The sequence below is a fragment of the Bradysia coprophila genome, assembly GCF_014529535.1.
Source record: "Bradysia coprophila strain Holo2 chromosome IV unlocalized genomic scaffold, BU_Bcop_v1 contig_81, whole genome shotgun sequence".
In the NCBI taxonomy this organism is placed as follows: Eukaryota; Metazoa; Arthropoda; class Insecta; order Diptera; family Sciaridae; genus Bradysia; species Bradysia coprophila.
This window is the reverse complement of record NW_023503375.1, coordinates 3594753-3608372: the sequence shown is the minus strand read 5'-3', so window position 1 is coordinate 3608372 and position 13620 is coordinate 3594753. Positions and strand designations below refer to the sequence as shown.

The 13620-nt window shown below is 41.1% G+C and overlaps 1 protein-coding gene across 4 annotated transcripts; it reads right to left on the bottom strand.

Annotated features, from left to right (window-relative positions):
- Positions 1-633: 633 nt before the first annotated feature.
- LOC119072490 (serine-rich adhesin for platelets) lies at positions 634-13576 on the bottom strand. Of its 4 annotated transcripts, XM_037177729.1 has the most exons (15): positions 13008-13576; positions 9708-12944; positions 6605-7273; positions 6468-6571; positions 4230-5840; positions 4031-4162; positions 3755-3969; positions 3630-3684; positions 3074-3566; positions 2934-3015; positions 2169-2874; positions 1952-2111; positions 1697-1897; positions 1026-1417; positions 634-949 (listed from the first exon to the last, which is right to left on the bottom strand). In XM_037177729.1, the coding sequence occupies exons 1-15, from the start codon at positions 13225-13227 to the stop codon at positions 773-775; spliced, it is 8454 nt and encodes a 2817-aa protein (XP_037033624.1). In that variant the 5' UTR covers positions 13228-13576; the 3' UTR covers positions 634-772. The 4 variants fall into 4 exon arrangements, with proteins under 4 accessions (XP_037033624.1, XP_037033623.1, XP_037033622.1 ...); XM_037177728.1 differs by having other exon boundaries at positions 6468-7273; XM_037177727.1 differs by having other exon boundaries at positions 4230-6571.
- Between the last annotated feature and the right edge of the window lie 44 nt (positions 13577-13620).

The window sequence follows — 13620 nt, the reverse complement described above, 5'->3', positions numbered from 1 at the left end:
GATCCTAATTTATGGTAGTTTAATGACATTTTCGAAGTCTCATTTTAGGAGCTTTAGGAGATTTTAGGTGTATTTTTGAAATTGTAGGAGCTTTCGAGATTTTATTAGATGTGGGAGCTAGAGGAATTCTTTTAAAAAACAGACTACCCAAATCGGACCGATTTTTTAGAGGAAACATTTGTATGTGTATGTGCAGGAATTGAACCCTTGAACAGGTAAGAACATTGCAATTTTCAGATATCGGTTACCTCCCACTGGTGACACAGTGGCCGGAAACAAATTTTGAAATTGGTTTTGAATTCTAGGGTTCAATTCCAATAAAATGTTTCCTCTGAAAAATCGGTCCGATTTCGGTAGGCTGCTTTGCAAAAAAACCCATCCAAGCTTTTTTTCGGTGATTGTATACTGTACTTATACTCAGACAGTGGGCGTTGGTCAACTTTTTGACTCTTTTGGTTTGAATCGTAGTCGTAGCCCAATTTGGCCATTGCTCTTCATAGATTTTTTTAATCAGAAAATAGCCCGGAAATAGGGATCAAATTACCCACCACTGCTTAACGGATTTTATTCGCTTGCTAGTCTCAGCTTTTCAATTAAAAATGCAGAATGTGGTACAATAAATTAATTTATAAATTACTTACGTTAAATATATTAATTTATTAATTTTGTAATTAGAAAATGAACAACAAAAATCTCATAAAGTGACCGAATTAACAAAATGTATCAACAACAGAAACGTCCAACACATTTCCCCACCTTCTTTCGCAAATCATTAATTCGGCAACAGTTGATTGATACGAACGAATCCAGACTCATAACCCAGAGCGTACAATTTGTAAGCGGACACATTCGGATTGAAGACGACTCTATTCACTTTGACCATGTTGTATTTATTCATCGGTGGAGCTCCAATTTTTTCATACGACGGTGATGTGACGGCAGGTAGAGGCTGGAGCAAAGAAAAGATAAGAAATCAATTTTGATTAGTCAGATCACCCACGGCACACTGTTCTCTTCATACTTACATTGCGAAAGTCACAGAAAACAATTCCATCGGTCGATGGATACGAAAAATCCGCTGCCGATTCAATCGCACTAGCTGCTGAGGTCGATGGCTGCGGTTCATCCGAAGTGGATACCTCTTCATTCGCAACATCCTCTTCCTCCCTACTATCCGATCCGCTAATGTCCACGGAATCCGTATAGCCGAGAATCGATCGTTGCCGTCGCGTTTCGCCAAAGCCACTAATCATTTGTCGCACATATCCCACATGAATGTCACCGTATGACGTTACGAAAACGTACGAGTTGAGCCAATTATTAAAACTAATATCACAGGTTGATCCGATGCATGAGTAAAATGTGGAAGTACGGCAACCAATATCCAATGGTTGCTTGAGAATGATTCCGGATATTTCTGTAAGAAGATTGAGAATCGATTGGTCAAATGGAAAGTCAGTAAGAGACCAGAGATTGTAGTGTAATGGTCCATGTTTTTGTTGAGTTCAGTAGTTGGGTGCTTGAGTCTTAAGAGTTCAATAGAATATAGGGAGGACGGACCGTTCATAGTTTGACGAGACTTTCCAACTTTTCTGCGAAATTTTTCGCTAACGCCCAACGAGGACTGTGTCAAGGACTCAACCACCGAAATGACATGAACCAAAGAAAATGAACACGGCATTCAAGCCACACATACTTAAGCTATAAGCGTTATCAATGCCCAGCAGGAATGATGTCCAATGAACAGGCCAGCATCCAGCAGTTATTCGGCTATGTGCCGTGGTCGTTGATATTTCCAGGTGCACATTGTGTGTATCGAAAAATTTCACCTTACGGTCATGTGAACCGGCAATCAACCAACGTGCATCATTGTTCTCGTCATGATGAAACTCTAGAACTGAACAGTCGAATGACAATTAATGTTCCCTCTGAAAGCTCGGTCCATATTTACGTTTAATGGCCTTATTGCCAGCGAAAAACAAATCGGTCGGTAGCAGTGTTGGTATGCCATTGATTTTGCTGCAGGTGAACGGTGTCTCCAGATTTTTTAAATTCCAAATGGCCACTAAACCGTTCGCAAATCCACCGGCCAATTTCGTGTGCCCCATCGACTGCAACCACATCGTTACATGTTTGATCGACGACATATGATTCAGTTATACGCTTACCTGTGACCACACTAATTTCGTCATTAAAACACCAAATGGTCGATCCCGCTCACAGCACAGCGTCAACGACGGTTTGATTGTGAATACCAAATTTTCGATTTTCGAATTGTCACAAGTGAAATTCTTTGGCAACGCAAGGATGTCCACATGTCCGTCATACGACGATACTGCCAACAATCCCAATCGGTCTTCGGTAAAGCCACCGCTCGGACAGAATTCCAGTTGTATGATCGGACCATGGTCGTAAGCCACACTGTAAAGCAAATGTGGAATTTGTGCATGCCGCAACTGACCGTTCTTGAGCTTATGGAAATTCCATAGTTGGATCAGACACTTTGCTGCCCTTGTGTTATTCATTAAAATGTCATCGTTAGCATCGCTGCGACAACAAACGGCCAAAATTTGCGATAAATGATCATCCGGCACGGGTAGCCAAGCCATCGATAAAACCGGTCCACCGGTGAACAGTACCATACAATCGCTTTCTATTGACGCTTCGAATCGGTTTAGCAATTTCCAGCTATCAGATTGGGTGATTTCAGTCGAACCATAGACTTTCCTGTATTTGCGCACGTCTTTGACCAAAAATTTGTTGGACTGCTGAACTCTAGGTAAGTACAAATCGGTCAGCGTTGAAGATAAAACGGAAAATGTGTTCGGTGTGGCCGTTGGCAATAGCCCTTCGCTGGAAAAATGCGTGTCGCGACTGTAAGTAAGAATACCTCGTGAGCGCCCAAAAATACTTTCAGAAATTCTGGTTCATACAAATCTTGTGTCCATTCCAATGTCGGATAGTAGTACGATCCACCGGAATACGATTTCAGAAGATTGGCATATTCCGCCAACACTGCAAACAATCAGTTGTGAGAGAAAATGTTTTAAACTGACAACAGCTTTCCAATTACCTTTCCTATCCAGACAGCTGTTCAACATAACTTCATTGTGTGGCCAATCCCTCAGCCTTTTCTTTTTGTATCCTTTCGTATTCCACCCATCGTCATCTTCATCATCGAAATCGCTGTCTCCGCCGTCTTTGTCCGACCTTTCCTCATCGCCTGATTCTCCTTCACTTTCCGATGATTCCTCACCCAACTCAGCGTCATCGTCACTGTCCGAAAATATCTTGTCGTCGATCGATTCAATGACTCCCAAACTGTGGCTAGCTTTGATGTGCTCTTCTACATCGGCACGAGTGTCCGGTCCATGTCCGCATCGATTGCAATAGAACGTTTCACCGTCGACAAGAACACACGTGTTGAAGTGATCGACCATTGCCAACAAATCGTTCGTTGAAAATTCACATCCTTTCCGAACACACTCCATGTTATTGCCTTCTTTCAACACCTGCCTCCACTTCCGATGTTGCTTATTACTGATCTTTTCCACACGTTCGACGTACTGAAAGAAAAAATCGAGAAATTAGTTGGTTTGTCATGACATTGGAGGATGGGAATCTCTTACATCTTCAAGTTTAGCCTCGGGTGCTTTGCCAAGATCTTTAAACGACGACATAGCTCTGGAATAAGATAAAGAAAACTGAGCGTCAAAGATTGAGCGTCACACATCAGCGGAGCAAGTAAATTTACTTTTGAGCAGAACGACGTACAGCTCGACCCATGTCGTTATAGCATTCTTCGGCACTGTCAGGCTCTTTGGTAGATTCTTTTTCCTTCTGCAACAGCCGCTTCAAACCGGAACAAAAAGTTAGATGGATTTTCATGCTACAGCTACGGATCATTGACGGACAGTGTTCGCATTTCACCAATTTGCTTTTGACTTCCTCTGGAGTCAAACCGCACACCTAATGAACGAGTTGGATTGTGAGTTGTGGCGGTTGCTATTTTTCTTGACTCGAAATTTACCTCCAAGTGACTCAAATATCCCAAAGCTGATTTCTTTTCAACGTCACACTGTGGGCATTTCAAAATCTTGATGTTTGCCTTCTTGATAAAGTTTAACACTTTCGATGACATGGTGTGAATGTTGTCCATATCCTGCAATGATAGAAATAAGACATTTTTTTAGTCGAGTAGTTCCGAGTGCATTCAAGTAAAAACTCACGATCGGCGGATCGACATCAACTCGCCATGATAGACCGTAGTGACCTCTGATATGTTTGGTCCAATCTTTTGCCTCGACTACTTCCTTACAATTTCCACAAACATACCGCTCGGCGACGTCTAATGGCGCTAAGACTGGTGGCCTAATACCCCTTCCAGTTTTCGGCATTGTTAAAGCTATCGGTACTTTTGGTGGTGCATTCGGTTCAGCGTTAGGTTCAATGTTCCGTTCAGTGTTCAGTTCAGCGTTCGGCTCTGCGATACTAACCGGTTCCGTTGCAAGCAGATCTTTTTGATCTTTTGCTCCGTCGACAGTTTCCAGAACACTTGACTCCAATTTAAGTGGACTTTTCGAACTATTTGATTTGCGCTTGGATGAGCGTGAATTGGATAGTGGCTGAGTGGTCGTTGGTACATTTTCAATGCGATCGTCATCGTCCACATAAGACTTTGATTTCCTGGCACGTTTGGTTGTTAGAATTTCGGGTGAATCGAAGTTATCGAAAATGGGGCGCCTTCGAGTTGTGTCACTTGCTGGCGGTGGTGTAGCGACTGGTACGCTTGCTGCATCTTCTAAGACTGCAGATTTTCTTTTACGAGAGCGGCTGGGCTTTTCGATTCCGTTCACTGTATCATTGTTTGGAATTGCCGCTGAGTTTTTCGGCTCTTTCCCGATTTTAATTTTGATTTTTATTGGACCAACAGCTGGGTCGTCGTTGATGCTTTCAGAAGAAAGTTGAATTTTGTCTTTTGGCTTTCGTTCTGTTGATTTAGGTAACGTCTCTGGAGTAACAACGATGAGTCGACTGCCGTACAGATTGTAATCGATTGTATCTGTCGTGTGAGCATCTTTCGATTTTGAGGCTTTTCGTTTCGACTTACTTCCCTTGTCGATTGCAGAATCAATTTTGCTTAGACTTTCCGCAAAAGATAGTTTGGCACCAGCAGTAGGCTCGTTGTCTATGCTCTTCAGTCTGGGACGGCAAGATATTTCCTCGAAAGGCCTCAGTTTTATTATTAACCTTTTCGGACTCTTTTTCTCTGGTGATTTGTCTATTTTCGTGTTTGATGGTGCAGCAGGACTAGCCTCCACATTCATGGGTTGTTCTGGGTCTTTCGCTGCACTAATGTTATCCATTGGAATAGTAACAGTCGTGACTTCTTCACTAATTTTAGGAACGGTAGCAGGAACAATTTTTTCCATTTTTGACTGGTCGTCGGATGGGACGACTCCACCTTCTTGAATATCGTTTTTGTCTGCGATTTCCGAAACAGAATTGCCATCCGATTTCAAAATTTTGGATTGTGGAACTGCTTCAACTTTTGGACTAGGCATCTCGTCTACTTTTAAAGTGTTGTCCGGGGAAGGAGAAGTACTAGCTTCAACATCAAAAGCTGTGTCGAGCGTTTCTGTGTGGTCATCATCATCGAAAAAGTTGGAACTAATTGATTCGGCTTCCGTAAGTGATACATTTGAAGTTGCTGCGATCGGCGGTGGAACGTTTGAAGTTGTTGCGGTCGACAATGGAACATTTGATGTTGTTACGGTCGACGGTGAAACATTTGAAGTTGTTGCGGTCGACTGTGGAACATTTGAAGTTGTTGCGGTCAACGATGGAACATTTGAAGTTGTTGGGGTCGAAAATGATACATTTGAAGTCGGTGCGGTCGCCAGCGGAACATTTGAAGTTGTTGCGGTCGACAATGGAACTAAAGTTGTTGCGTTCGACGATGAAACATTTGAAGTTGTTGGGGTCGAAAACGAAACATTTGAAGTTGTTGCGCTCGACGGTGTAACATTTGAAGTTGTTTCGGTCGACGAAGGAACATTTCTTGATGTTGAGCTCGACGTTGGAACATTTGGAGTTGTTGCGGTGGACTGTGGAACATTTGAAGTTGTTGCGGTCGACAATGGAACATTTGAAGTTGTTGCGTTCGACGATGAAACATTTGAAGTTGTTGGGGTCGAAAACGAAACATTTGAAGTTGTTGCGCTCGACGGTGTAACATTTGAAGTTGTTTCGGTCGACGAAGGAACATTTCTTGATGTTGAGCTCGACGTTGGAACATTTGAAGTTGTTGCGCTCGACGGTGGAACATTTGAAGTTGTTGCGGTCGACAGCGAAACAATTGACGTTATTGTAGTCGAAAATGAAACCTCTGAAGTTGGTGCGGTCGATGTCGGAACCTCTGAAGTTTTTGCGGTCGACAACGAAACATTCATGATTGTTGCTGTCGAAAGCGAAACATTTGAAGTTTCTAATGTTGAAACCGGAGGATTTTCATCGCAAATATTTGCAACTGGCATATCGTCATGTTCTTTCGCTGAAATAGCAGTAGATTTTTCACTCATTGCATCCCGTGTTTCGCATACGTCTGCATTCTCTATGGTACCCTCAATTGGTGTATCTATCACAGTGGTGGAACTTGGGTTCCTTTTTTTCCCCGATGTTTCCGATGTTCTAGTTTCTAATTTCCCTTTCCTGGGGTTTTTACACGACGGCTTAGGAGATTTGATCGGTTTAGGTACCTCGTGATTGATCTTCGTTTCAACAGAATAAGAAGGATTAACTGACATTACATCTTGTTCAATTTCCATCTCATTTTCCTCGGTAAATTCCAGATATTGTAGGACATCTTCATGCACGGTTTCGTCGTCATCGTCGCACAAGTCAATTGTACACACCGTTCGAAATATTTTACTTACAACGTCGCCCCGATCACTGTCATTGTCACTATCCGAATCCAGCGATGAACTGAGATCACATTTTTGTTTAGCATGCTCGATGATCACCGATTTGAGGGTTTCCTTATCGACATGCTTGGCCAACATTTCAACTAGAGACTTTCGTTTACGTTTTTTTCGGATCGTTGGTTTTGTTGTCTTCCGAACCGGAGGCGGAGCCGAAATGCTTCGTTTAGTCGATGTGTCTTTCTCAAGTTTCACGTTTAGAGGTAGATGATTGATTTTATCACATTGGTTGTCATACTCGGTCACCAGAAATGTGTCCTTTCGTATTGTAACTTCATGAATTTTCAGGAGACCTGAAAGAGAAACCGAAAACGGAATGTCAGTGGTCAGTCAGATATCATTAGTCTAAAATTATATAAATTGAAATAAGTGGACAGATATCAGCGATTTTTGAGGATCTATAGCAACATGAGAAACATCTACTGAAACATGAGAACCAATTTTGTTGCCACCATATGTTTCCTGCAATCTTCTAGAACGATTTTCATGCGATAACACTGAATTTCACACAACCAATCATGGTAATGATGATCGGTAACGGTATAAGTCTACCTCCAGATTATTGAATGTGTTTACGATACGTTTAAACCACATTTAGAAGAAAAATTATTTTTCACTCTACCATATGAGTGGCCTCTTTCCGAGGAAATATTTTTTCTTCTAAATGTGGTTTAAACGTATCCTTATTGAATCAGAGTCATCGTTCTGAGCGTAGGGTTTGATCTAGACTCTAGTTGGTTCATTCTTAAGAAAAACACATTTTACATAAAGGGATACTGAAATCGGACGCATTCTCCAGTGGACTTTTTAAAAATTCTTCGTAGCTCTTGTGGTTGGTTAAAGGTGATCAAAAACCGAAAATTTGCACTTTTCTTACAAAAATTTCTTCAGTTACACAAGCCGTACAGGATCGTGTAAGGTGTCATTAGAAAGGTAATCACATGTACTGTTGAGCCGAATAAGATCTTCGGTTGAAAACTTCAACTGCACATATTTCAGTGTGGATGAATTTTAAACCCAACAAGACCTTATTTGCCCCGAAAGTGCATTCAATTACCTTTCTAATGACACCGCATAGGGTGTATACATGACCCTGTACGGCTCGTGTAACATGAGAAATTTTTGTAAGAAAAGCGCACGTTTTAGGTTTTTGATAACATTTCACCAGCCACACAAGCTTCGAAGAATTTTTTTGAAAGTGGTTTTGGCTTCGAAGGGTCGAAGTTTTTTCTAGGCACATACAAAAAAGTCCAATGGAAAATACGTCCGATTTCGATAGGCTGTTTTTCAAAAGAATCCCTCAGATTGACATCGATGTTTCCAGTCAATTAAGTGTTTCCAGGCTATGATATTTTGGCGCAAAATTTGAATACGCTTTAGTGACTGGGCAGCACATAATTGATGGGAAAAAATGATTAATTCACAAATCTTAAGAAAAAAATTCAGTCAAGGGATCTGACCCACCCAAGTGGTGGGATCTAGTTCAAATACAATAGCAACAATCCTTGTCAGTCCTTGTTCTTGTAATACTTTTCACCATGAAAAAAACTGAACAAACTTCAATTGATTAACCACCACCAAAAAAACCTAGAGAAATTGTCCCTTCCTACCACTTAAACAATTTGTCTCACCTTCACGCTCAGAGTACTTTCAAACTTTTAGATCTCCAGTCAAAATTATGTTTCAACAAAGAAAACTTATCAAAATCGAATAAACGTATGCACTTTCGGACAAACCAATTGAAATATTCAAATTATTTCAGTCATCCGCAAGAAGTGATAGCATTAATTATACCAGACAATAATTATGCATTTACCAACCAGACAATAATTTTCATTTGAAACGCCTCCACATTTTTCAGCACAATAATGTGATAAAATCAAAGCTAAAATAGTTTCTGAATGTCTGGTTGGAAGTGCTAACTAACAAATTAATTAATCAAATTCCCTTCTCAACGTAAAATTGTTTTCAATCACACAACCATCCGATGTGCAATACTGTGCGCAATACATGAATTTACAATCACAAACCATTCTATCAACGCCACCAGAGATGAACCTCAAATCGATAGAAATGTTGCTATCAACACTGCGCGCCCCTTGTCGATTTAACCGTTTCAATCGAACTAATGAAATTCTGTTTCGTTCTTTAGTTTGTGTAAGATGACTTTCGCTGTTTAAAACCAAAAATCCGACTGATTATACATATCCAATCGTAACTGGTAAATGAAGCAAAAGTGATGAAAGTCCCAATTCGGCATAACACGATAATGGAATTATTGCACATAATAAACACTTCCAAATGGATTTTAAATCATAAACAATAACAAAGGTCCGCCGGTTAAATCATTTGCAAAAGATATATATATACAACATACGTATAGCAGCAGGTACTGACCTACACAAAATATTCATACAAAACATCTGCACGAAAAAGTGCTCAATGGAAATGCTAATGTCAGCAGTAGAACTTTAACCAACTAATTACATTCGTCGCTATGGCGTAATGGTTAGCGTAACGTCTTTATGATACCGGGTTGAGCGGGTTCGAATCCAGGGGACGTAATTTTTTTTTTTATTTGAAAAATGGTTTTGCTGGAACAGAATCAAGTTCCAGAAGTGAAATGAAAGAAAAAATTTACTGTCTCCTGGATAGCGGAACAAATAATTCAAATCGAGCACAATGAACTCAACTCAATAAAAAAAAACGAAAACAAATTGTGCTCACCTTGTCTGTGTTCGCTCTCTGCCGTTTCAGCATTACTCGGTAAAATGCCTTCAGGCAACTGAGCGTTACAAGTAACACCACCACTTAATCGACTGTGTACGTTGGACGAGCTTTTACTGGGTTTCACTAGATCTGGTCTTGTAACACTTTCACAAGATTTCACCGGTCCATCTATGTCTTTCATTAGATCAACAAAAGTGGTCACACTTTGCTCTGATACACTGATGGCATCGACGTTTAATTCGGCACAAATTTTCTTTTTAAAGCAATTCTTCACTTGATTTTCCAACACTTCAATTCGCTGGTCCACACTGCCGATAAAACTCATCAAAACTTCTTCGTCCAAATTATCACAATCGGAATCCGTGCGTATGAATCGTTTCAATAAGCTAACATGAGCATTTTGCTGAACTTTCAGCTGTTCTAAAGTCTGTTTCTGACGCGATCTCCTCAATTTCGGTCTGGGTGGACGAACGCGTAACGACAGTTCCGATTCATCATCATCCGTAGTAGCTGGCAGAGCCGATTTGCGATGCAGTTCGATTGATTTAAATATTGCACGGCGATTCATTGCACTTCCGGTGCATTTTGTTTTCGAACGGTGAAACAGGTCAATGTCCGATATTTCGTCGTCGGCATCTTCAATCACAGGTGTTTTCGATGGAGAGAGTCCGGATTCCAGTTCGGTGTTCTTTAAAGTTTGTTCGGATGGTTCGATTAGCTCGTTTACATTGTCTAAATTTGACCGAGACAACCTGCTGTCCATATCTGCTTCTGTAGACGGTGGAACATTTTGCTGGATCGACTTCATTTTTATGTCGAATTTTTCTTCTAAGACACCGGTTTCGTGGTTCAGAACCCAGCGATTGTTATCTCTGACAACCAACTTAATCTCTCGTTCACTTCCAACCTTTGGATTTGTTGAAACCAACAATGGTAGCGTCTTCTTCGGTCGATTTTTCGAAAGAATTGCTTTGATTTGGGTCAGCAGTGAGAAACTGACATTCACTTCTTCAATGGAAAATCCGCAGAAATTGTTTTTCGTCACAGTAACTGCATCTGTATTCACATCGACGGGTGGAATAGGTGGTTGCTCAACAGAGTCATCTATCTGTGTAAGTTTTGATGGACTCGGTGTGGTTTGGTTGCAAGGGGATTCCGCTTCCAATTGAACAGGTTTGATTTTCTCCGAATCCGTAGTTACATCCATCGGTTCAACAGTATCATCCACCGTAGGCACTAATTTTATAGGACTGTTTTGAAGCGGTTCTGAATCCGAAGTTATAACCATCGGCTGAATAGGCGGTTCAACAGGCAATTTTACAGGCGACTGAACACCATCATCCGCTGATGTAAGCTCTGATATAATTGGTGTAGGTTGCTTGGTGGGTAATTCCGTTTTCGACTTCTCTTTTTCCGAGTTCAAATCGCTTGCAGATGCGGATGCGTCACCGTGAACATCACTTTTATCCGCTTGCACAGGAGGTACTGTTTCGGATGTCTGTTCATTGTGAAAATTTTGCACACTTTCCTCCTCTTTCCTTTTCTTTATGATTTTATCGCTGAGCAATCGTTTGATATTATGTCGGGCGTACGTTCGGGGATTGTTTGTAGACCAGACGGCATCGTGGAACCGTTTATTCCTTGCTGCATTGTCGACGGGAGTCATTTCGGTGGACACGGTGCTCTTACTTAGATATTTTTGTGCGGACGGTTTGTAAATCTCAACATTTTCATCCGTAGTTACCAATTGTTTTGTTGCAACCTCGGTTGCTGCAGACGTTGAGCTGGTGGATGTGACCGGCTTAGCAACTTTACAAACGGCTGGCCTACCGACATTGTGCGATGGATATTCCTTCGAACCTTTGGCATTGGGTTGATTGAAGTCGTTCGGCTTCATTTCCTCGAATTCGGTTTTAATTGGCGCTGATGATGAGCATGTTGGTGTCGTGGACTTCCTAATAGCAGTAATAATTTGAACGACTGGTCTCGATGCGTTGGTGAAAATCAAATTCTTGGATGGAACGGTATCGATTTCGGTTTTGATCGATTTGCCTGCTGGATATGATGATCTGAACGACTGATTTATAAAATCTGACCTCAACGCATTTCCTCCTCCAACGTTGGAAAAATTCAAAATGTTCGGCGGAATTGTTTTATTCGTCGCATCGCTGGGATTTTTCAGACTTTTCGAAGAAAATTTTGGTTCATCGATCTTTGTAGGCATTGCCGGAGTGCCATGCTGCTTATGGAATATTAACCTGGTGGTACTTTGGTGCTTTCCATCGTTCAGCGGCTTCAAATTGACGGACGAAGTCAACTTCGTTTCGGTTTGTATATATTTCGGCATGGAAGAATGTATAAATACGGGTGCTCTTGTGGAACTAACGGTGCACGGTGCAGCAACGGTTGTACGTGGTTGACGTTCCTCTGATCCTTTGATGACATGGGTAAATTTTGTCACTCTATCGGATTCCATTTTTCCGGGTACTGCATTCGAATGTGAATCTGGTTTAGACCCAGAATCGGAATTCGGAAGAACCGCTGCCTTCGGTGGGCTTTTGTCCGTTCCTTTGATGACGTTCGTGAATTTTAAATTTTTAGACGACAGCTTGTCGATCTCTAATAGCTTTGACTTGCCATCAATCAAGCTAACGTTTGACAAAACCTTAATCTTCTTTCCATCACTTGCAGCTGACGGTGCTGTACTTTCGACCTTGATCACTGGATTGTTGGTCTGTGATGGTACGATTGCAGCGTTGTAATGAAATTGTGTCGGTCCATTTCGGTGACCTTTCACAACTGGAACTGTACCTGTTGATGCAATGCGGATCGGTTGCATACTGTTGGTGGATGTATTTGGAACACAAGCACTTTGAGCCACGTTTTTGGTAACAGAAGCCGGTGGAGTCGTTTCATTGCTAGATCTAAATGAAACATTGTTTGTTGAGGTGGTGAGCGATTGTCGAGGTGAGTGTATAACAGGATGAGTTGATGATGGCTTAGCAGTCACACCCTTCGACTGAATATGAACTGGATCAGTAGTCGAGTCTGATGTTGCAGAGAAAGGCACACCTGGTCGGTATATATGCTTTATGACTGTTGCCGCTGGCTTAACGGTCACATTGTTTGGCTCAAATTCAGTTTTGATAATAGTTTGTGGAACCTTTGGTGACACGTTGATAGATTGGTTGTCCACAGTATTAGACGTTGGCTTCTCTATTTTAATATTTCTTTCTGAAAAATCGGAATGAAAGTCGTTGTTTACGTCTGGTTTCCCTTTAACGATGGACTGCCTACCTTTCCCCAATTTGGACATGGCATTCTTGATCGTAGATTCGATGCCCAATCCCTTGAGTTTACTCGTATCCATCACAATCATTTTCTTGATGACTCGCTTCGAATCCTTCAAGAGTGGATTCATATTGGTCACATTTGAGCTGAGATTTCCAGCACTTGCTGATCCTTCCCTTATTGCGTCACCACCTATTTTGCTATCGATACTGCCTTTTGATTCCATTTTTTTCACTTTAGCAACAATCAATCAATTAAAAAAATGAAAAAAAAATTCTGGATTATGAACGTTGTTCACGAGCGAGATTCGAACCCAGGACGCAAAGAGGATCTTTATTCACGTTTCAACGAGTGAAAAAAAAAATTACAACAAACATCTGTGGATGTTAAATTCGTGTTTAATTGGGAAACAAAATCGAAATGTTTTTTGCGATGACAGAAACTAATGTTTACTGCTTGGCGTTAATTAAATCACAAGCGAAAAAATCATTCTCCGTAAAATGTTAAAACAAATTTTATTGAATGTAAATTGTTCACGTTTCTCTAGTCTCGCAAATTATATGTGTGTCTTGACAGATCCATTTCAATATTGTAAAATTTCGTTTTCGACAGCGAAACA